This window comes from Parasteatoda tepidariorum, chromosome 9 (genome assembly GCF_043381705.1).
Source record: "Parasteatoda tepidariorum isolate YZ-2023 chromosome 9, CAS_Ptep_4.0, whole genome shotgun sequence".
Taxonomy (NCBI): Eukaryota; Metazoa; Arthropoda; class Arachnida; order Araneae; family Theridiidae; genus Parasteatoda; species Parasteatoda tepidariorum.
In genome coordinates, this window is record NC_092212.1 from 1,322,774 (window position 1) to 1,347,096 (window position 24,323).

At 29.9% G+C, this 24,323-nt stretch overlaps 1 protein-coding gene across 2 annotated transcripts in view; it reads left to right on the top strand.

Annotated features, from left to right (window-relative positions):
* The first annotated feature begins 691 nt into the window (after positions 1–691).
* Positions 692–24,323, top strand: part of LOC107436087 (N-acetyltransferase 1) — a 51,498-nt gene continuing 27,866 nt past the window's right edge. Inside the window, exons 1-12 of one of the 2 annotated variants that reach the window (XM_043044757.2) lie at positions 692–1,172; positions 6,881–6,997; positions 7,835–7,969; positions 8,562–8,664; positions 8,746–8,871; positions 10,268–10,334; positions 11,927–12,189; positions 12,499–12,609; positions 13,085–13,274; positions 18,379–18,483; positions 19,998–20,212; positions 20,622–20,786. In XM_043044757.2, the coding sequence (XP_042900691.1) occupies positions 8,785–8,871; positions 10,268–10,334; positions 11,927–12,189; positions 12,499–12,609; positions 13,085–13,274; positions 18,379–18,483; positions 19,998–20,212; positions 20,622–20,786 (1,203 nt within the window). In that variant the 5' untranslated portion in view covers positions 692–1,172; positions 6,881–6,997; positions 7,835–7,969; positions 8,562–8,664; positions 8,746–8,784. Of the gene's footprint in view, positions 1,384–6,880; positions 6,998–7,834; positions 7,970–8,561; positions 8,665–8,745; positions 8,872–10,267; positions 10,335–11,926; positions 12,190–12,498; positions 12,610–13,084; positions 13,275–18,378; positions 18,484–19,997; positions 20,213–20,621; positions 20,787–24,323 lie in introns of both variants that reach the window. The other variant, XM_071184966.1, reaches the window with a different exon arrangement.

A 24,323-nucleotide genomic window follows, 5' to 3' on the forward strand; every position in this document is an offset into this window, starting at 1 on the left:
TAATTTGTCACTAATTTGGTGTTCTATAGCTATCATTGCCAATCCATTGAGACGATTTTGCGTCTGCATCGTTCTGAGATAATTTTTTATTATTTTTTGTTTTGAAAAGCTTCTTTCCCCTGAAGCCACAGTGACTGGCAATGTAAGTAGGATTCTTAATGCTATGCTGAGGTTTGGTGCTAATTTAAGTGTAGCGATAAACTTAAGAACTTCAACAGGGGTTTCCTTTTTTGTTAATAATGACGAAACAATGCTTATTTCATCGGCTAGTTCCAGGGCGTTAAGATCGCTTGAATTTCCATCAGTTAAAACTATTTCCAAATCTTTGCAATGAGCCAGTAGCTCATTTCTGGGCATGTCTTTTAGACCAAAAATATTATACAAAAAGACCAAAATATTATATAAACCAAAGTATTATTTAGACCAAAATATTATTTAGACCAAAAATATTATTTAAAATACAATCAATTCTTGAAAGGCAGGGGTTGAGTGGTTTTGTCATGTTGAATTGAATTCAACTAGGTTTTGCATTATTGTTTAAATGTATTATATTATTTGAATTGTGTGCTTAGAAATAAAAATGATAAATTCCGCCTGCCGCCTCTCAATCTTGTTAACTATCATTTTGGCGCGTCCCTAGATCATTGCGCTCCGGGCGGCCGCCCGGATCGCCCTGCCCTGGGGCCGGCCCTGATGCAATAATATGATGGCGCGTTTTTTCAATCTGCGGCGTAAAAATGTATCGGAAGCAGTAACCAGGAAGTCTTGCGAGAGCAATTTAACCACTAGCGCCACCACCCTTAATCGCCAATTTTTTGTTGCGACAAGCAGAAGTAGGAGGCGTTACTCATTGCTAAGGCTCCTCCCCATTACAATAAAGAAACTGCGCACGCTCGATAACAAGCCTATAAGAAGGCCTCATGGATCTTGTGAAACATGCCTGTGCGTAAAGTTTATAATACGTACGTTGCCATACAAATATAAATGTTGAATGGTACTGCATTTTAACTTCAACTTTATGTATCACTCTCCTTTACAGCGCTACCTATTGATTTTATTCAGCACTGCTCAAGTGGACGAAATGTCTATTGTGACGTTTAAGCGACTGTAAATTATATATTTTCTTTCATTTTAATTGCACTCCGCTAGGACAAAAGCTTTGTCAACTTCAAGTGAGTTAAAACATTATTATATTTATTTGCTTTAATTTTATTTAAACCTGGATCTTTATATAAATGTGTGACAATATTTAATAAACTACGGATCAAATGTAATTATTATCGAAGTTGGCTGTTTCTTTTTTAATTATAATCATTGTGATTTAGACTGTTAAGAGATCACTGAACTGCGTTTCTGCCATCTTGTTTTCATAGGGATTTTATAGTACAATGCCTTTAATATTGTTATAGCATAATTCTGTTAACAAAATATCTGTGTAAAAAAATCTGTACCTTTTTCAATTCGTTTTGTTTCATTTTTTATAATCTATCTAATTGACTTTTTAAGCCTTGGCCATAATTCCTTTGTTTCCTTTTTATAATCCGGTTTCTGTACTTGTCACATTGATATTTAAATTAAAAGTTACACATTATTTCATTAAATTCTTTGTTTTGGTGCAATTTTGTTTTATCTCTATAATCCAAATATTTCATTATGCTTAAATGAGATAGGATAAAAAAATTCTGTTCAGTGATTTTAATAAGTGATTTTTCTGTTCAGCTTCTTTTTAAGGGTAAAGTAAGACTGATAATCTTTTCTAATTTAAGTTACTTTTTAATAGTCTATATTATTAAATAAGCTTGTTTTAATCATCAGTTAAAATTGATAAAGCATAGATAAAGACTAATCTTTTTTTAGTAACTTTAAATTTTTTTTTCATGTAGCTCATTCAATAAATTAAATGGTTTTTTCCCTTGTTTATTACAACTCAGACTGAATTATTGAAAGTTGTCTTGCAGTTTGATTTCTTAATTTGTCCATTAACCTACTTAGATACTAAATTAGATTTTATATTAACCTTGACTTGGTCCATTAACTGTGACTTCTTTTTTTTCAGTAAATTATGTGTGAAAATTAAGGGTTTGTAACACATTTTCTGACAAAGCTTTTTTTTTCTTCTTCAGCATTTCTATTAATCCAGGCAGGAGATTCTTTCCAATTTTAGAAAAAAATTTCCGAACTATTCTTAAAAGAGAAAAATCTCTATTGTTCAAGAATTTATTATTTATTCTCCTTTAGGCTGTTTTCCATTTAAAAAATATTAAAATTATTATTTTTTTTTTTGAAGTGCTACATCACTGCATAGTCTAAATAATGAAAATTAACCATTGTTCATCTCGGTGAAAAAGTTATTAGACTGGCAATGTATGCATAGTAATTAAAAGCTATAAATAAGTATGAAAATTTTAATATTTTGTTACTCTGCATAATAGTTTCACCTGTTTTTTTATATATTTTTTTTCTATTTGAGACTAGAATTATGTTCTTTTCTAACTCTCATGCCTAATTATTCAAGCTTCTTATATGTTTTTACTTTTAAAGTAAGAATTTTCCTTTTCATGTTTTCATTGAAAAGAAGATTATGCTTTGGTTTAAATACATATTGTGCACACCTCGTGCAGTATTCTAAAACATATTTTATCTCTTAATTGGCGTTGAATAGTTGATCCTTGATCCAATTCTGAATTGTCTATCAATCTTCAATTTCGTAAATTGTAATTTTGAACCCGAACCAGAAAACAAGAGAACTCCTGGATTGGAACAAACTGAATTGTCTAAGGTCTGCTTTCTAGCTTTGGTACTTAGGGGAAAAATAGGGTAATCTGAGAGAATATTAGAGAAAAGGGAAAGAATGCACTGTCTTTACTGCGAGTGGGATTTTTCGAATGTTGCTTTGATCGCCATTTTTGCTTGCCTCTGCTGTCTCGTTAAAATTGTTGTGTTATTATGTCCTATGATTTTTATAAACTGTTAGGCAACTGTTAGAGGAAAATTAAGTTTTCCTTTTGAGAAATAGCTTCCAAGTTGAAAAGAAAGAGCCTTGCCTTTATAATTATTATAACTTCTTGTTTTAATTTCAAAGGAAAATAGCTTCAAAGTTAATTAAAAAGCTTTTTTTTCTAAAATTTTACTTTTTTACTATTTTTTAATCGGAATAATACTTGATTTTATTTTCGCGGATGTTTAAATTTCAGGAAGGGCGAAACATATTGTTTAGCCCCTCATTAATATTTCAGAGGGGGCGACTGCCCACTCTGTCCCTGCTGGCAAGCTACTGATAAGGGTCTAGCATGTTGATTAATTCAGAGTCTCAAACAAAACTTAAATTTCTCATTTATAAATAAAGGTTAAAAATTAACATGTGGATGGAGATTTCAATGTGGGATAGTACCTATACCAACTAACATTATAATCCATTGGAAGTCTCCCACACACTATACTAACACCTGATTATAATATAAAGAGTTTACTTTCGTTTTATTTTCCTTTCGACTATTTAAAGAGTGGGTTGGTTCACGAGGGTCCCCACACGCAACACACGAGACGATTCAGTCAGAGTACGCATACAAGAATGTAGGGTCATGAGGATCCCCTCACACAACATCTAACCTATTGGTAAATGGAAGGACTATTGGTTTATGAAGGTACTCACACACATTATGACTGCTGGTTCTTAGAGAAAGCATACACAAGTCTGTTAATTCATAATGGTTCTTAAATACAACAGGCGTTCTGGTTCATGGACACATGTCTGTTATCGAAGGTACCTAAAATCAGTTTCTTGGCTCAGAAGGGCACCAAACCATTCACATTTTAAACGATTTACGCATCTCTGACCACCATCGAGAGAGAAGAACTAAATTGATGAGCATTTCGTTAGAGAATGTATTTCACCAACCAAGTTCTTATTCGACAGCAATCAGAGGTGCGAATCTAAAGCAGTTAAAACGACCCTTCATCCTATTTCATACGTGTATACTTCAATGAACTCATCGTAAAGACACGACCTTTTCAGTAGAATACCAAATTCAAGCACAACTGGCTACGCTCAGTTCGCGAATGGGTGACTACATTGACCAACACGCGTAGGAACCGAGGGTTCGCGGTCTTGGCTTATGTGAAACTGTTCTAGCGTAAAATGCTGGACTTCGCGCGCAAGTGGCCGCTAAATGGGGAGTCATTCTATTGCAGAGGGTCAAAATTGTGATGGCTTTTCTTCAATCATCCTCAGGATTGTTTTCCAGACCGTCGTCAATAGTCCATTGTGTAGCTCTAATGCGAGGTAAATAAAGTACCTACCTACCTCAATCAACAAAAATTAACTTACGAAAATTAGTGAAGAATAGCTTTAAAAAAATATGAAAAGAAAGCTTAAAGAAGTTAAAAAATTAATCATAAAAGATAATTATTTAAGAAACAATTGTACTGTGTTTTCTTTTTCTGGCAAATCAACTTTTTAATATAAAATAAAAAAAATTAATTTTCATTAATCAATTGCTTAAAATTTTTTCCCTAGTAATTATTTTTTTCCGTTCATTTTTCTATCACATGGAAAATTTTAAAATCAGCTCACATATTCTTTTCAAATAATGCAAATGGGCAGAAATGATCATCCTACTGTTGTTCCGTAATGATCGATGAGTAGGGAATTTTCAAAACAACTTTTAAGCAATGCACAAGCACATGTGCAAAACTGGGCTCCATAGTTAGAATGCAGTCTCTAGAAACTTGTCAACAAACTAACCTTTATTTGCATTAAATGGAGAGGAAAACCTTTAACCCAACAGAAGGGGGTCTTAACCCATAATCTGTCTCCCTCTGAGAGAATAATTTACTTGGGTTTGGAGCCAAGAGTAGGGTTGGTTTCAACCAGCCACTGATGGATTCAAAGCCACTGCTGGATTCGTTCACCTCCGTGAGATGTGAACGCTCTGTCTCCTGACCCAGCTTGGTGCTATGCAGCATGTTCTTAAAAATTTATCATATTTTATATGGCATATTCTTAGGTATGTCACTTGTGAGTATGGGTAGTCTGTCTACAGTAAGTCCTCCCGTCATAAAGTCTGAGGCCGCCTGCTGCTATAGAAACAAGAATAGCACATTTCAGGGAGGGTAGCTTCTCTTCACTCTAAAGCTAAAAAGATTCCCTTTCTCTCGTCAACCCAAAACCTGTCCTAAACAATGATCCCGCACACCTACTTGAAATAGTTTTTACTTGAATAGTCACCCCCACAGGTTCAGACGAATGGCTAGGGGAGTTCTTACTTTAGACCAGTTCTTACTAGGGGAGTTCTTTTGAAATGAAGCAAACTGTTTTATTTTTATTATAATTCAATCAATGCAACTGCAAAATTAAACTCACGTTCTTGTTTAGAAAATTTTATTAATAAAAACTCAATGGTTTCATGTAAATTCAAAAGTATTCATCTCAAATATGCTTTTTTTAACATTAGATTCTTTGTATTTCTATCATTTCTGTCATTATTAAAATTACGATAACTATAAAATTTTTCATTCAAAAATTCTTTGTGCAAAAAAGTTGTATACAATTCAAAAGAAATATGAATAAACACGTTTATTCTATTTTTGGAAATTTTGGTTTACACTTCTCTGGGAAATTTTTTTTCTTCGACATTTGTTATAAATTGCTCTTCATCTTCTTTAAGCTCGTGTAATTACAGAATGTTTCTCATCATTTCAAAAGAAGAAATGTGCTGACAGTAGTTATTGCTCCATTTTACTATTGTCAATATCACCAAATCACGAGGTTCTGCAACCATTTCTTGACCAACAACACCACAAGATATATTTTTTATCAATTAATGCAAAAACATCAAACAAAACATGTGAGGCTTTTTCTTTTAACTGTGACAAATCCTCATTCTCTACATCTTCAGTATCAGGATTTAGTGAATTTCTCTTTCAAAACAAAATAAGTTGCTTTTTTCTTAAAATTTGGTAGAATTTCTGTATGATAAATGTAAAAAATTCCTAGTTTTGTAAACAATCTTAAATCTCTCCAAGTTGGAGATGATAACTTGGATCAAGATTGTTTTTATTATTAAAAAAACAATTTAAATTAATGCAAATTTATTAAAATATTTTTAATAAAATAACTTACCTTTACTTTGATGGCTTATCTTTTGACACTGACTAACATCATGCACAACCACACCCAATCCTCACTTTTGCTATCTCCATTCATAACCGTCCACCCTACCCTTTTACTGAATCAAACTCACTAGTTCGCCACATTCTTATGTTTTTGAAATTAGATTTTGATTCATACATGATTCAATTGTCGCTCTCATACCTTTTGCATTCCATAAAGTTAAAAATTTACTCATCCATGTTCAACCAGTACCGCACAAAAAGGAATTAATAAAGTAATAATGGTAACTCAGTAAGAGATCAGTGGCATAAATGGCAAAAACATCAACCTTTTTACCTCTTTTCTAACGAAATCGGACCGCCGTGTAGGTATACATATAAATTAACTAATCAGGTTTAAGAATTTTCGAGAATTTTAGAATAATTTCGAAAATTTTAGGCAAAAAGTGGTATGTCAAAGGGTGGGTGTGTGGTTCTGAACATCCGGTGTTATCGGACATTTAAAATAGACGCTCTGTAAGGTTGCAATATATCTCCTCGAAATATCTTCTAGAATCCTAGTTTGGCTAGATTTCAAAAAATCGTCATGGGGTGGGCTATTTTAGGATCCACCCGAATATTACAATTATAAGAATGGTGTTTATGACGGAACTTAAAACAAAAATCTACTCATGGAAAAAAGGACTATACAGATGCACTTTGGACTATACAGATACACTTTGTAATAGCTTTAAATGTTACTATATCTAATAAGAATAAAATTTTCTAGGATTCAGTGTAACTGTAACCTATAGCGGCTGGACTTTTATTCTGCTGTGGTCACCATAAACGTAACAACGGATAGGCAGAGAGGATCGGGGAGTGCTTCTCGATGCTCCGGAGGAAGGTAAATTTGACTTTTCTGCTTTGTAAGAATTCCTTAAGAACTTGTTTGTAAAAAAGATTTAGTCAAGTCTAATTATTGCTCTGTTCAAAAATGTATTATTTCTCTTTTAAATAACAAATTACATCAAGAATTTCATATTATTAAATTTAAAGCATATATATATATATATATAAGTTTAGAGTTTTGCAGAATTATTTATTCAGTAGATGGAAACAGATAGTCTATAATAGAAATCGTAAAATAAAGATATTTTGGTCTAATTTTTTAAAATACTCATGACAAACAATTTTTTATAACTGACAAAATTTCTGCATTATTTGTCTAAAAGTATCACATTTATTTTGATATATTGGATTTATATTCGTTGATGTATTTTAACAAAAAGTGAAGTTTACAATGCAAATAAATAATGAAGTAATTAAATGTGTTTATACATATTACACATAATTTTTTTCCTATATAATTATTGTATTATAATTTAGCAAGTTTTTTTTTAATCATGTTGGTTCAATTATATTAAATGCCATATTACTAAAATATGGTATACTTCATATAATTTTATATAAGAAGTTGCAAATTTAAATTTATAAAACAATATAGTAGTAATTTCAAGGAAGAATTCAATTTAATATTTATAAAAAAAAATTGATTTGACGTGCGTTTTTCAAGTGGGAATCTGAAAAACATGCAGTTTTTTTAGGCTGTTCCCATCCTGGCAAATCTTACTTTTCATTGCTGTTTTCATTTATATTTGATTTTAAAATGAGTAAGAAGTATATATAATTATTATTGATACATAAATTTTGAAATAAGTGAATTTTTATTTTGATGTTTTAGGGACGAACCCCCTCGTCCAGACGCCGCTAGCGTAGGCTCTTCCGCCCCTCGCAGATGGGTACCTCCAAGCAGCATTAAACGAGATGCAACCTCCCTTGAAGAAAAAAATGACCAAGTGTTCCGACGAGTACGAGGGTGAGTTTCTCTTTTTAAAATTCTTTTCAATTTCTGTAGTTAAAAAAATCATGCAATGTTAATATTTTTTCATAGTTAATGTTATGAAATTGCATGAATATTTCTTTTTAGCTTAGTCAAAAGCTTTCTTTTCATTTTTTATACTACAACTGTGGATTAATCAAATACAATAGAAAATGGAGTTCCTTTATCACTTGGTTGTTGCTTAAGAATTATTTTATATATAAAATAGCAATTTGGTAAGATTATGACGTTGATGTTTGGGAAGATCAGTTTTGATGGTATTAAAATAGAGTACATTGGAAAAAAAGTATTCTATATTGTCAAAAAGTATAAGATATTTAGAAATAGTATTTTAAATTATGTAATTTTATTGACACCATTTTAATTAATTTAAGTGATAAATAAAAATTGATTTACGTTGTATGAAATTTAAAAGAAGTTGTTACTTATTAGAATTTTTTTTAAAAATGTATTTTTATGATGATATTTACTCAAGCTGATTTAAATGAAAATGAACTAACTCTGATTTATTTTTTTATCGACAACCATTGGTTTGTATAAGGAATTAATAAATATATTTTCCTTTCAGCATTCTTAACAAACTCACGCCTGAGAAGTTCCACAAGCTGAGCGAGGAACTCCTCAGCGTTGGACTTGATTCTACCCAAATTCTTAAAGGTGTCATATTACTGGTAGATATCTTCTTTCATCTCTTTGCATAAAAATTCGAATTCTACTTTTTCAATATTTCAACATTTTTTTCTCTTGTTCAGATCTTCGATAAAGCTCTAGATGAACCGAAGTACAGTTCTATGTATGCATTGCTATGCAGGAAATTGTGTGAAGAAGCTCCAAACTTTGATCTCCCTTCAAATAATACTGGTAGTCACAACAGCAATGTAAGTTTTTTCTATCATTGGAAAAACTGATGGAAATTTGTAAACTCTTTATAAAAATTTTTTTCATGTGTAAATAATTTTTCAGAGTGCATAGCTTAACCCCTTGCACTATTTTCCTGAGTCTGTCTCTCGCTGAAATTTTTAGGCAAATTTGAATATCATGAATCAGGCTCATTGTTTAATTTCATGTCAAACTGAATGTCATGACTCGTGATCGACATTTCGGACCAAACATGAATATCACGAGCTGTACTCATGGTCTTAATCTGGGGCTAAGCAAGAACGTTTGAATGGGCTCTTCTGTATATGAATCGGTATTTTATATCTTGTCTACTAATGTAGTTTGCATGCAATTTAGGATGCATTTGAAATCTAAGTAAACTTCTCCCAAACATTCGGGTGCCGAAGTTAGGCATGGCTTGTTCCAAATTTAAGCCTAGTGCAAGGGGTTCAAGGCACTGATTTTGATTTTCATGTTTTAAAATTCCTAACAGTGTGTTTTTTTCATTAGGTGTTTGTAAAAAATCTTTAGTTTTCATTTTCCTAAATCTTTAGTTTTTATTTTCCTATGTAGGAGGTGAGGAAGAGAATGATTGATGATATTTAGTGCAAGACTCTTACTTCTCTTAACAGTTTAGGGAACTAATGATTATTTCTAAAATGATGGTAAAATAAACATCTTTTAAAAAAGAAAGAAAAATCCTTAAGTCTCAATGAGGAAAAAATGTTTTTTTTTAAAAATGGCGGAAACATTTATCAAATTTCATTCCGGTTTTCTGATTTCTCGAATTTTCACTGAACCCTGGGACCAACTAAACATTGCCAAATTTTAATAGCAAACTTTTTTTATTTCTCTTGTTAATTTGATTGTTTGTGAAGCATCTTCATCAAAGATAAGCTAATGGCCTTCATTGCACTATTCTATTTATAGATCAGTACATAATCTTTGAATTTGACTTGATGACCATTCTCTAAGTACATATTTTCATGTGCTTAGTGCATATTTTCCTCATAAGTCCTCTGATCAGTCAAGAATCACAAAGCTTCATCACCTCAAATTTTCCATCTCCCTTTTATTCATTTAATTTATTAAAGGTTAGAATTAATTGAGATTTTTAAAAGTAAAATTCTTTACCTGAGGGACCACTTACTAATTGCATAATATTTAAAAAAATTTTATTGTAATTTATTACTTTTTACTATTAATTTTTTTCATTTTTTAAATTTTTTTTAAAATTTCGATTGCAAAAAAATTGTCTGAAAACACACATCCATCCAAGCACAGACATCCAAATATGGAAATTAGTACTGTATATAAACTTAATAATTTATAGTTTTAGATTCTATCTGTAATTTATTTTTCTTCTCTATATTGATGGTGAGAAACCTCTTTCAGACATTCCGTCGCCTTTTGTTAGCCAAGTGCCAGGACGAATTTGAAAACAGAAGAAAAGCAAGTGAAGGTGATATATATCTATAATTTATGTTATCATTTAGAATTAATCAAATTTTTCTGTTTGTATTTCATCAGCATTTTGTGTGGTGGAATTTCTTTTTTTTTTTTTAAAACATTTATGTTAAAATTAGTTCTTCAATTTATTCGAAGCTCAATTAGCTGTCGAAATTAGACTTCCACTCAGTGTAATCTCAAATAATTTTCGAATAACTGATTCAAACAATCATCTTATTATTCTGTTATTATCTCGGAAGAGGGCTTTTTTTTGAAAGGGGGGAAAAATCTCGATTTTTTCTACATATAAGGATTAACAGTTGCTAGGTTAGACACAGCGTTTGCTGGTTTAAACCAATTTTTTTTTTTTTAAATCTAAGCCTCGTCTTTCATTTGAAAAATCTTAAGTAATTAAATTTTNTTTTTTTTTTTTTTTTTTTTTTTTTTTTTTTTTTTTTTTTTTTTTTTTTTTTTTTTACAATTTTGAGTTATAATTGTAATCTGTATTTTATAGAAACATAAATCTGCAATTTTTAAATGATTACGCAGAATAAGGTTCCCATAAAAATATTTTATAATAAATTAATGTTAACAAATGTAGGATAAATTACTATGTCTCTTAATATTGCTTAAAATAAAATAAACAATATCCATCACTAATCCCATGTTCTGTTAGTTTTTAAAGTGAGCTAAGTAATGTAATTATTTGAGAGTTAGTTTTTTTAACTTTATTTTTACCTGCTTGCTACATATGTTTCCTATAGTCAAGAATATAAAAAATTATATCCTTCTTTATATTTTATTAGTTTAATATTGAAACCATTTTTGGTAAATTATTATTTTTAAAATTATTTTTTACCAGTGCGAATAAATTTGTATTTCATGTGTATTTTGATGATATTGTGGTTTTAAAAAATTCTGAAGTTTTTTTCTGTTTAAGATTTGAAATATATTTTTTAAAATTTCATTTGATATTGAAATAAGGCTTAAATTATTTTTATTTAACATTATTTTTATATTTGTTCTCTCTTTTGGAATTGAATATTTATAGCAAATATTTAGCAATATTTTATGGTAAAAAAATAATATTTAAAAAGAAAGCTCACAAAATGAAGAATAGATAATTTAAAGTTTTTGTGTTTAATTCTAAGAATTTTCTTGTACACAATACAATTCAACTTAATAAGCATATAATTATTATATTTTTATGTTTTATATGTAGTTACCTTAAAATTACTTTTGCTACATTAATGCAAAATGCTACTATTTTTATTTTGTGTTCAAAATGTTTTTTTAAAAATTTATTGTGATTTTTTTTCTATGTATTTATATTAATTTAATTATACATGGAATGATGTTTTATACTTTTGTTTCTTTGAAATTAAATTACCATGATCCCCAAAATTGACCTTTTAGAAATAGCGTATTTGAAATTTATCAGATAAAGAAATTTTAACTTTGCAAATATCCTTAAGATGCATTATTAAATATTTTTAAATCCATGTTCTAACTTATATGTTTGTTGCCATTAATTGCTGGGTTATTTTTTTCAATTAAGAAAATGGTTAGTATTTTTCTTATTTCAACAAAGCAAAATGTTTTTAGCCTTTGACAAGAAAGATGGAGCACTCAGTGCTGAAGAGGAGGAGCAAAGAGGAGTTGCTAAGCACAAGATGCTGGGCAACATCAAATTCATTGGTGAGCTGGGGAAGCAGGGCCTGTTGCACGAGGCCATCCTTCATCAGTGCGTGCAGCAGCTCTTGGCCAAGAAGAAAAGGCAGACATCCAAGGACGTGGCTGAAGACCTCGAGTGCCTCTGTCAGATAATGAAGACTGTCGGCCACAGGCTGGACACAGACAAAGCCAAAGTGAGCATTAAATTTTATTTATTTACCATGTTCTTACCTTTTATAACTTTAACGTGAACTGTTCGATTTTTGCAATTTTTTTAAAAATGGAATATTTTGGCTACTTTTTCCAGTTTTGAGCAATTTACGCTCAATTTTGCTAAAGTAGGTTTGTTTATTTTCTATTTGTTTTACAAGTGGTAATTTTTTCCCTTTAAGAAAAACTACTTTCAATATGTGAAAATTTCCGATTTTAATAATAAAAAGAAACCCATCTGGAATTCTTTTCTTAGTTTACATATAAATAATAATTCTTATTATCTTTTACAGGCACTGATGAATCAGTATTTTGAAAGAATGCAAGTATTTGCATCAAACTTTGAACTGCCTTCTCGTATACGCTTCATGTTGCAAGATGTATTAGAGCTGAGACAAAATAGGGTATGTTATACTGACTGCCATTTTACCTTTCACACAGACTTAAACATTTCTTTAAGTGGTAGTGGCAGATACTCTACCTAGAAACTGGGAAAACCTGAAATGTCCTGACATTTTTGATTGACAAATTTGGATTGAAGAAATAAACCATTTTCAGAATAAATGGATGCATATGCACAATTAAAATACATTATTTTTTAACACGAAAATCAGTGAAATGGTAAATTTTAGTGAGTTAGAATTTGTCTTAAAAGGGGATGTTCCTGTTGTGATCAAAGGCACAAACACACACGTTTTAGATGACCGCCTCTACTAATTGCAAAAGATCTGAGCATACCCTAACATACCGTCATATTTAATAAAATCATTGACCAATTATTGTACACCCAATGATATATGCATTACAAAAAAGGAGGTATATTTATGAATATGTTTAAAAAAAAAAGAGAAGAGTAAAATTGTGTGTATATTGTTTCAGTGGATACCTAGGAGAATTCTGTCTGAGCACGGTCCTAAGACCATCCAACAGGTGAGAGATGATGCAGCAAGGGACTTTGGGTCGTATCTTCCGAATCGCAACATGAACTCTCTTCCTCCTTCCACTGGCATGCTCAACATGAGCAAACTTCGCTCTGGAATGGATGATGTCTTCAGCCCCATTCCTATTGGTATCTATCTTTTTAATTATACAATGTAAACCTAAAATATCAACTCCTAATTTTTAAAAAATTTTAGTTTTTTTGGAATCCTAATGTTAACTTAATAACTATTTTGCGAGTGCATTCAATTATGTATTTTATGGAATTATACTTAATGTATATTTGGTAAAAACATTAAGACAAAGCTTTTATCAACGAAAGAAAAATATCCAGGTTTTTTAATCTTATGCTGCAACAAGTACTTCTTGCACATTTAGCAGGAAAAGACCATATTTTCCCCTCCAAAATTTTGTGCTAAATTGGCAAAAATGTTTATAGGAATTAAAACTTGATAAACTCCGTAACTTTTTGAACCGTGAGGTTTCACGATTTAAGAATCATACATTGTTTTCCATTCTATGCAGGAGTGATTGTAGTCCGGGGGTACCCCGAAATTCCAGGTTTTTTGTATAATTTTTTCCGGTTCAAAACTGGAAGCAGTGCTTGCAAGTTTTGCGCGAATATCATAGGATTTCGCATAACTCAAGACTATTGGTTTTGTGAAACAGAACTTTTAATCCGACGAAATTTTGAAGATTTTGCTAAATCCGGTTAACTAGACGTTTTCATACACTCTTCTGCCAATTTGATTGTTTCGGTTTGGCAAATTTTCGATATTTTTAATATTTGGTACAGCGGAATCTGCTAATATTGCGAATCTTATTCACGTGATTTTAATATCAAATATCAATTTTCATATTTACCTGATTTAAAAACTGCGTGTTGCTATTCGTTTTAACTAGATTAAAAAATCAAATATCATGATTTGTATTTATGCGTTTTTAAAACCCAATGTCTCGATTATTACTCACACGAGTTTAAAATCCAAGGCTGCGATTCTTATTCATTCACACGTTTTTAAAATCTGATTTTGCAACTTGTATTCTCACGTTTGTAATATCAAACATCGATATTTTATTTTTTATACGTGATTTAAAAACTATGCATTACAATTCGTTTTCAACCGATCTAGTGATACGCATTTAAACGATTAAAAAATAAAATATCTCCAGTTGTATTTTTGCCTTTTTAAATTCCAATATCGCGATTCTTGTTAGAAGTTGCTTCTTGAATTAGTTACTCTAATGGTGTGATATTTTGCATTAGAAGGTAATTTAATTATAAATGTTAATTCAAAAAATTATGTAAAGCATGAAAGATATATGATAAATAGTTTAATATCTATTTTTTGCACATAAAATTTTCAGGGTTTTTCACTTTGTGCTACGATCACCCCTGTCTATAGTTTTTAAAATCATATTTACAAAATCAAGCCTATATGTATTTAATGAAGCAAGGTGGTATGGGTTCTTATGATTAAAAAATGAGACATTGTTAATCACATTCACACAATTTTAAGATCAAACAAACATATTTCAAGTAACGCGTCACTTCATATTTACTCAATTCCTAGTCATAGGGTTTGAAAGATGCACAATCCGGTTCGTATGCATGCAATTTTAAAATTATGTATTGTAATTCGTATTTATGTGTTTTAAAACTGCACAATGTTAAATTTTTAGTAGTAATTGCTATTATTAAATGCATTTTTATTTAAATAGGTTAAAAACATTTAATTTTTATTTATAAGTTTAGTCTTATTTTCTATATAATTATTTCGCTTTTGTTTAAAAAGTGGTTCTTTTAATTTTTATATATGCCGCTCTTACCGTAGTTGAAATGTTGTGGGAAAAAGTTTCTTCCAAAGTGAATAAAAGCACCCTAGAGGGATTAGATTTCTTCCAACCCAAATCAAAGAAATGGCTAAAATTTTTTATTAACAAGTATTGAATTAAAATTGCTAACACCTTATAGTTACAATCTAGTTTAAATACTAGTATTATTTCCAAGTCATTTAATGAATCATTTTTAAATGAGTGGGAATAAAAAAGCAAAAATTGGGGAAGAAATAAATGTAATGAGTTTCTTGAAACCAGCTGTAGGTACTTTCATTTTTTAAACAGAAATCTGAGAACTTAAATTTTTTATAATTATATATAAAGAAACTTAATTTTATAATTTAAAATATTATAAGATTATACAGATTTTTATAACAAAATGCTGTTAGAATGAGTACTGAAAACATATCTTACATAATACGCTAAAGGCAATAAATATTTTGAATTCATATTATATTCTTTATGTACCTAATCATAAAATTATAAGTTAATCATAATTTGTAAAGTAAACTTCATAATTTTTAACTATAAATTTTTATTCCCAAATTACTTAATTTTCAAATCAATGATTAATTTTATGAAATTTTAAAAAATATTGATGAAGTTGTAAAAAATTTTATACTTAATTATTTGAGCTGAAAATCACGACAAAACGCATTAATGTATTAAGATAAAAATATATAAGATTTTAAAAAAACATCAGTTTTTTTTTTCTCTCTAATATTACTTAATGTGATAATTACTTTATATGAATGTAGTTCTATGTATAACTATTAATATTTCTCTAATGTTCTTAATGTTAATTTGCATGTATATATATACATGACTGCCAACTAAGACTGGGCTATAAATCAATATATCGCGACATATCGATTTAATGCCTGTATCGGCAGGCCGATACAGCGACTTTCGTTCCAGGCGATGCATCAAAAATCTGATTTAAGTCATCATGTAAAGAAGACGAAAAATATAGCGATGCAAGACACGCAAGGATCTCTTACTATCCAATGCCAACTCGCGCTGGTGAAGACGATGTTGGTATCGTTATATTGAAACAGCCTTGATTGATGAGCGGTAGAATCAGAATCAGTTTTGAGAACATATATCGTGATCTCGCATGTTCGTTTTCGCACCTCTTAGTTTATTTTTCTTCTTTGGCGCGATTTGATATCGTTTCTTGTAGATTATTTTCAGTGGGACTGACTTTGTGATCGCCGTCATTAACTTGTTCTGAACGTAATCTATTATTTAAAAGAATATATAAATAAGTGTTTCTTAATTAATTAGGTATATATATTTTTTAAACGAAACTTTCTTTTTTATTTTTAAATGTGAAAATTAATTTTGATATATGTTTAAATATTATTTTATATTATTGAATTTATTACAAACGGAAATCTAATTTAAGGTGCCCGTATTGAATTAAATTAAAGAGTAATTAAATTTGTTAGGCTATTTTTTACTTTGTTTTAATCTTTTAAAAACTTTTTGGATAAAATAATAATCTAATGGGTTTTTATTACTGATTTTAAATTTATAAATCTTTAGTTTTCATTTTTATCAATAAAATTATAACAAAACTTATTTTTCCTCTTTTGGATTTGGACATAAGTCAATCAACTTTGTTTATTCAAAAAAATTAGCAATGTTTGCTTCGTTTTATTAAAGAGTATAATCGTGTTTTTTAATTTTCTTTCAATATTGTCAGTTGAATATATTATCGAATATCATAATTGTTTTTATTTTTAAGAAATTAAACCTTACTTTGTCTTTTCGTTCAGAATTTGGTAATTATTCAATTTAACTTTATTATTTATGTGAAATAATAATGATAAAAAATAGTGTTGTTTTAAAGTGTTTTTTTTATTTATTTACCACTTCGTTTTAAGCATACAAATAATTTTTAACGAACTTATTTTTTAAATTTTCTTTCTATATTGTTAGGTAAATATATTGATAAATTTCAATTTTATTAATTTTTTTATTATTTATTTTTAAACTAAGAAATCTTTCGTTATTTGCGCGATCATTTTTAGAAAATATAACATTAATATCTTTCTNAAACTTAAATAAGTACATCAAATTCATAAATTGATTTAAATCAATCTGAGTATGAAGTTTTGATAGAAATCCGACTTTCTGCGCCTTACAAGTAAATGAATTTAAAAAATACTATATCGCAATACATCGCTATATCGCGATGCTAAACTGACGATCCATCACGATATAAGAATTCTTCTTTCGCCCAGTCCTACTGCCAACCCTTTCGCATTTTGCAGAAGCTTTCCGCATTTTTACTTATTTTAGCTATTTTGTCTGCTTTTACGCGCAGAAGATAAGATCTTCCGCATCTTTTTCTTTCAATCAGAGTCCTCCTTAGAAAGCCCGCTTGCGGTGATGCTGCCTTTTCTTCCATTTATGTCACATAGTTCAGTGTGACGTAATGGAATTCTCCTCTCTTCTACCAATGAGAGAAAAAATTAGCTTATGTTGCGAGAACGCTTCCCTTTATCACATGACTTCCTGTTTGCCGGCGCGAAAGCAAACGTTATAAGACAATGGCGTGTGTAAAAGCAAAACAGCAATTGGTTTATGGCAATATTTATTTGCTCATTAGATTAATCTTGTTAATTTATTATGACTGAGCGAAAACAATACAAACAAGCCTTTAAGGAGTCCTATTTTCTTGAATTTCCATTTATTTCTAGATCGAATCTTGGACTACATGATGTACGTTGCAATGCATGTAAAAATGACTAGCATAGTGCATGGTGGTAAAACTGATATAGTCAGACACGTAAAATCGATAAAACACTAGAAGAATAAATTTTTTTAAATATAATTCTTTTTTCATAATTTCTATTAAGTTTATATATAGTGCATGCTAATATATTATAACTTAACTATCATATAACTTATATCTCATATAATTAACTTATCATATAAGTCTTAAAATATGGCATATTTCCCTTAAATCAAAAATATTGAACCATCAAGTAGCTAGTCATTAGTTTTTTTAAAAGGTTATTTCCTTTTCTTGTTTTAAAAAAAGTTGAGTATTGCTTTTTTATGCTGATATAGTGGATTTATAAATAATTAATTAAAACCCGTTTCTTTTATAAATATATTAGTAATTAGTATGCTGTTGTGAATTCTTCTGCATTTTTTTGTCTCGTCTTCTGCATTTTTATAACTAGAGGTTGGCAGCTATGTATATATATAATAAAAATATTAAATAGTTTACTGTTTTCGTATATTTAATAAAATTATTCTATTATCAAAAATATTATGAGCTTGCAAATACTTTTGGATTGTGTGCATAGATACTTTGTTTTTGTCTTGCCTTGTTCTTGACCTCTTAATTGTGTAATAGAATTGTTGTATGTTATTTTCAGGTGTTGGATCTCTAGGTACTGGACCTGGTGTAATTTCTACTGATACTTTCCCCAACTATTCTAGTAACATGGGTCGTCCTTCCCGTGGCGGAATGGGAGGATCCGGTATGATCTCCTTTTTCATTTGAGTCAATAGATAAATCTGCATTTGGTCTATTTTTTGTGAACAGGATGTTACATAAAGTTCTCCCTTAAAAAGTTCTTCTTTTAAAGTTCTTCTTTAAAATAAGAATATTTTAGGATTATTAAAAATGTAAAGTAAAAAAATTACCTGCATAGTTTTTGATGTCACTCATTCTACAAAAATTTAAAATGTTTAAAGAGGCTATTACAGGTTTTCCACAGCCCTTAAAAACTGCTTAATTTTTATTTTGGAAAACAAGGGCCCTTAAAAGTACTTCATTTTGGTACGAGGTTTCCAAAAGTCCTTAATTTTTTAGCATTACTATAGTTGATAGGAACAATTTTTCAGTTCAATTTTTTAAAACAAAATGTTCTTTTATCACTTAGAATTAGACCATGCATTGTGGGCAAAGCATTTTTGAGAGACAAAAATTGATGTGTGTGGGGAGATGGGGAAGAAAGCATGTCCTTTCATTAATTTATTGGTTCTTTCAGTGTATATTTTCCTTTTACCTAGAATGATATTCTATGAGGAGAGTAAAGCATTCTAAAAGAAAAGAATAGTGAATATTGTGAACAAGGGGATACTGCACAAGAGATTGCTTTTTTTGAGAAGGTACCTAAGTAGAAGACCCACACTGACACACTAATAAAAAAAAAACTTTGAACTAGAATCCATAACTAAAACCATTTCCTAAAATCTTGAAGAATTAAATAAATTTGTGTAATATTTCAATGAATAATAAGTAACTAAATTTATAGAAAGCATAAAATTTTTCAATATTCATTGCCCACTTAGCTTTTTCATCAAAAACCTGGGGTTTACTGGGTTTTTGATGAAAACCTATCTTTTTTGTCTTCAAAAATACTTTAATTTTTTTTTTCCTGAGTACTAAATAAGAAAGCATGATTTGCTTCCAACAAGAAAGTTAAATATTTATTAACGATTTATAATTTGTTTTGTTGCAGTGTAATTTTTTTTTTAAAGTCTTAGATTGTTACGCTATTATTTTTATTTCTTAAGGATCAACAGGTTACAAAAAAATTTAAATCTATGCAACTAATAGATCCTTAGATTTTAATAAACATTTTACTCAGTTAATATGCTGTTTTTAATTTTTGTTCAATTTTTTGGTTTCTTTAAAATTAGTTCATGTTTTTCACCAGAATGTTAAAAAACATTATGTAAAGTTAATTCCTAGTAACTGGTTCAAAACTTCAACCATAGCTTAAAAAATATTGCTAGTAAAATCTCCAATGTTGGCAGGTATGTGTGACTTCTTCATTGTGTTTTTGGTTAGAGATTGTTGTAAATCTATTTTAAGATTATATGATTAATATTGGTACAAAAGAATCTTAAGTAATTGGTACTGGTTATTCATGATGTTCCATAAAGTGTCCAGATTTTTTTCTTTGAGCATACTATGAGGCCTAATGTAAGAAATTAAAAACATGTACTTGCAAAAAATATAGTTTTTATGAAATTTATTTGACAGGAGGATTTCTGACTGGAGGTTCATCTCAGCCGTTCTTTAACAGTAATCGTAACAAACAGTTTCCTAATCGTGACCATGACCTCTTCCCAGCTTATCAACAGCAGGCAAGACAACAAAATCAGAACAACCAAGTAGGATTTACTGGAACCTCATCCAACCGAGACTTGCCTCCTCGCTTCCTGAAAAAGACACTTCAACCTCACAACGCAGACGAGGTAACAACATGTTTTTACTACATTATTTAAATGAATTCAAAGTGCATTCATACTCAAAATTAAATTCCAAAATTAATACCAGTGTTTCCGCTACAGGACCTTAGAACCCTGGAGGGCCAAGAACTATCAAGGCTTTTAATTAAGACCCTTCATTAGTGTGCTATGCCAGTGGCCCTTCACTGAAAAAGATTTGTGCACCTTTATTAAATATTAGTTTATTTAGTAAATCTAAATAATGATTATGATCCCTTTTTAGTTCTCATTTCTCTAATGTATTGATGAACTTCAATACTGCTATAGGTAAATAATTAAAAAAAGTTGTTGAATTCCATTGAACTTGTTGCTAAACAGTGTTTATGTTAACTGCTCTTCCAAAATTTAAATGTCTGAATAAATTGTGGTATTGCAGATAAGTTTGCGTCCTGCCCAGAATTCTATGATGGTGAAAAGCAAGCAAACTGCTCAGTTCACCAAAGCCAACTCCAATTCCAACAGTGTGATGACCAACTCTATTCTGAGGGACAACTCACCAATCATTCCAACAAATGCTCCGTCAAACCCTGTTCTCAAAGAAGTATGTAATCTATATGTAGTGTCTTAAGTTTTGAAAAATTAAAAAAATCTCAAAAATGTTTTAAATAGCACATTGGAATTATCACTCTTTGATACTCTATTTGCACAGATTCTATTTTGAGTCTCTGTTTCTCAATTTCTTTCGCTACTGTTACATTTCTGGAATTTTGCTATGGTTTTTTTAAAAGAAAAAGACCAATATTTTTAATACCATACTACAATAGGTGCATGTTCTAAGAATAACCCCTAAAATCAAAATACTGCAAAAATTCATAGATCAATATAACATAATTAAAATACTATGATGCTATGATAATTAATTGCAGAAAAAAATATCACCAAAGGATGTCAATGATAATGGAATTGCCGCAAATTGAAAACCTTTAAAAATTGATAACTCGAAATTTGAACACCCTATTAAATCTTATAAAAATATCAGAAAATATAAAAACCATGTGCAAATGGGCGAAAAAAAGGATAAATAACTACCAAAAAGAGGGTTGTCTAGAGTGCCGATACATACATTACCTAGTATGATAGAACTTTCCAAACTGACATCCGAATACTTTGAATTGCAATGAATCAGACTTCGTAATAACATTGTGTTCTGAATATCAGAATTTGAAAAGGGCCAATAAATCAATGTTTTAACTGACGAAAAACTGTCTTAACACCACGAAATTGGGTTTGGGCATCACAAATCAAGAACAACAAAAAGTGATAACGCTAATATGAAATTCGCACATCGTAACAGCATCGTTAAAGAAATATCTGAAAATATTCTCAGACATGAAATTACGATAGAAACATTATTATCAGACATGAAATTACTATGGATTCATCAACAGTTCTAGTGTCAAACAGTTATAACTCTTATTCGGATTTCAAATGCCAAATTAAAAAAATTATGTGAAAAGGGCTGATAAAATGATAAATGACTGACCGAAAAATCATCACCAAGTGCCATCAAATTGCAAATAGAATGATCGTGAAACGAACATGTTGCAGAATTGATAACTCAAGTTTAAAATAATGACTTATTAAATATATCAGAATTTGAAAAACCAAATTAAAGCAGTTGAAAAAAAATGATTAATTATGGTTGAAAAACAATATATTGCTGCTGTAAAAATTATCTGAAAAACCACATGAATTCAAAATGGTGTGAGTTGCACTGTTTTTTTACTCTTGCCTTTTAAATACACCAAGATAGGTAATCAAGTTCAGAGGGCATGCAGGGCAAAATTTTTAATTCAAAGGGCAAGCTTGACGGCCCGTCCCGCAAACACTGCCTAAAGCCCTGATTTTATATCACACATTTAAATAATTATTTTTTGATAAGTTTGTACTTTAATCGTAAATGTATGTTAATTCCGCAATAATTGTATGCTCGATCTTCACTTTAAGATAGAATTTATTTGTGCCCATTTCATCATAAATCCAAGTTACCTTTCCATCGTTTTTACGACTGTCACCATCCATTTCTATGCGGTATTTAGAATCACGATATTTTAATGCAATGTTTTTGTAACAAAAGAAATTCCAAAAAAGGGGGGAGGGAATTTTTAAACTGTTCACTGATTACAATTTGTTTTAAATTTTTTGTAGCTTAGGTGATTTTTTTTTTAAAGAAAAAACAAAAAAGAGAATGTGTGATGTCTGGTGGTGCCCCCTCAAGAAAAATAAAAAACAAAACAAAATGACACAGAGGAGGGAATGCACTGATTGAGAGCGGAAGTGAAAAAAAAAGGATGTATGCTAGTAGTTTTGTTTAGGTGGCTTGGTTATATTAATTTTCTTCAAACTTCATCTTTTACTGTTGTTAATAAATGTTTTTTTGTGTTATAAACTGATTACCATTTTTTTGGCCAATTGTGTTTTTAGGAAGCATCTGAGTGAAGAGAGAAGGGAAAAGGAGGTAAAAATATATGTAATATCACAGAATGTTTCCTATTTAAAATTCTTAAAACCTTTAATAATTGAAGAAATGGAAGGAGTACCAAAATGTAACACAAAATTAACATTCAATCTTATTTTGTACTATGATGGTTTTGTTTTAAGTTTTTGCAAGAACCCTTTAAATTTTCTTTAATTAAAGTATTTTATTTCAATTTTTTATTACTCATTAAAATATATATTTATGTTTTCATTCTGTAACTTATAGTTTACTTACTTACTTATCCTCTACGTGCCTTTGGGCACTTAAGGCCTCTAGCATATTCTTCCAACGCATACTGTCTCTAGCAATAGATCTTGCTTCCCAGCCAGATGTTCCACATTCTTTTAATTCGCCCCAAAACATGCGCTGGATGATAAGTCTGGGTCTTCCTCTTGTTCTTTTACCGTCAGGGGCCCATGTAAGCGCAACAGATGTAATTTTTTCTCTGGGCATTCTAAGGATATGTCCGAACCAGCTCCATCTTCGTTTTTTAATTTCATCTTCTATTGTTTTTATTTTAGCTTTCTTTAATAGATTTTGACTTGAAACTTTGTAAGGCCAGAAAATTTTAAAAATAAATCTTAAACATTTGTTTTGAAAGGTTTCTAATTTTTGTATTTCGATCTTAGTCTGTTTCCAGGTTTCTGCGCCATATAATAGTACTGCTCTAACAATAGCTTTGTAAACAACTATTTTTGTCTTTATTTCAATATTTGACTCTCTCCAAAATTTATGTAATCCCTTAAAACATGTTCTTGCTTTGATTATTCTCTGTCTAATATCTTCACTACTTCCACCTTTTTTATCTACAATAGAACCTAAATAGCTAAATGACTCTATGTCATCTATTTCGTGATTTTCGATTTTAATTTTGTCATTTTTCTTTTGATTTATTCTCATTACTTTAGTTTTCTTCTTGTTCATGAATAAACCTACACTATTTGAATATTTGTTGAATTTGTCTGTTTTAAGTTGAAGGTCTGTACATTTGGATGAAATAAGTACGATGTCATCAGCAAAATCAAGGTCTTCTAAAGTAGTTGTGAAATTCCACCTTATTCCTCTTTTTTCATCTTTCAAGCTGTTTCGCATAATCCAGTCTATCACCAGTATAAATAAAAATCCCGATAAAACACATCCCTGTCTCACGCCAGTTTTTACTAAAAAGAATTCAGTTAATTCTCCATTTACTTCTATACATGCTTTGCTGTTATCATACATATCTTTGATTATGTTAATATATTTCTCTGGTATATTATAAAGTGATAAAATTTCCCATAATTTTTCTCTCTTAACTGAATCAAAGGCTTTACTGAAATCAATAAAGTTTAAATATAAAGAGGTGTTAAATTCTAAGCTTTGCTCAATGATATTTCTAAGTGTGAAGATTTGCTGCATACTCCTCCTCCTCCTCACTATTACAGTTTATTTTAAAATAAAAAAAATTTTGTAGTGAATTTTCTGCAATTTTAAAAATGGGGGGTTGACAGGTATGCGCATGAAATGATTAGTCATATTTGGCCAAGAAAATTTATATTGAGATATAAGTTGTCTGAGTTTATGTGTATATGTATTAAAATTTGTTAATTACTATTAAAA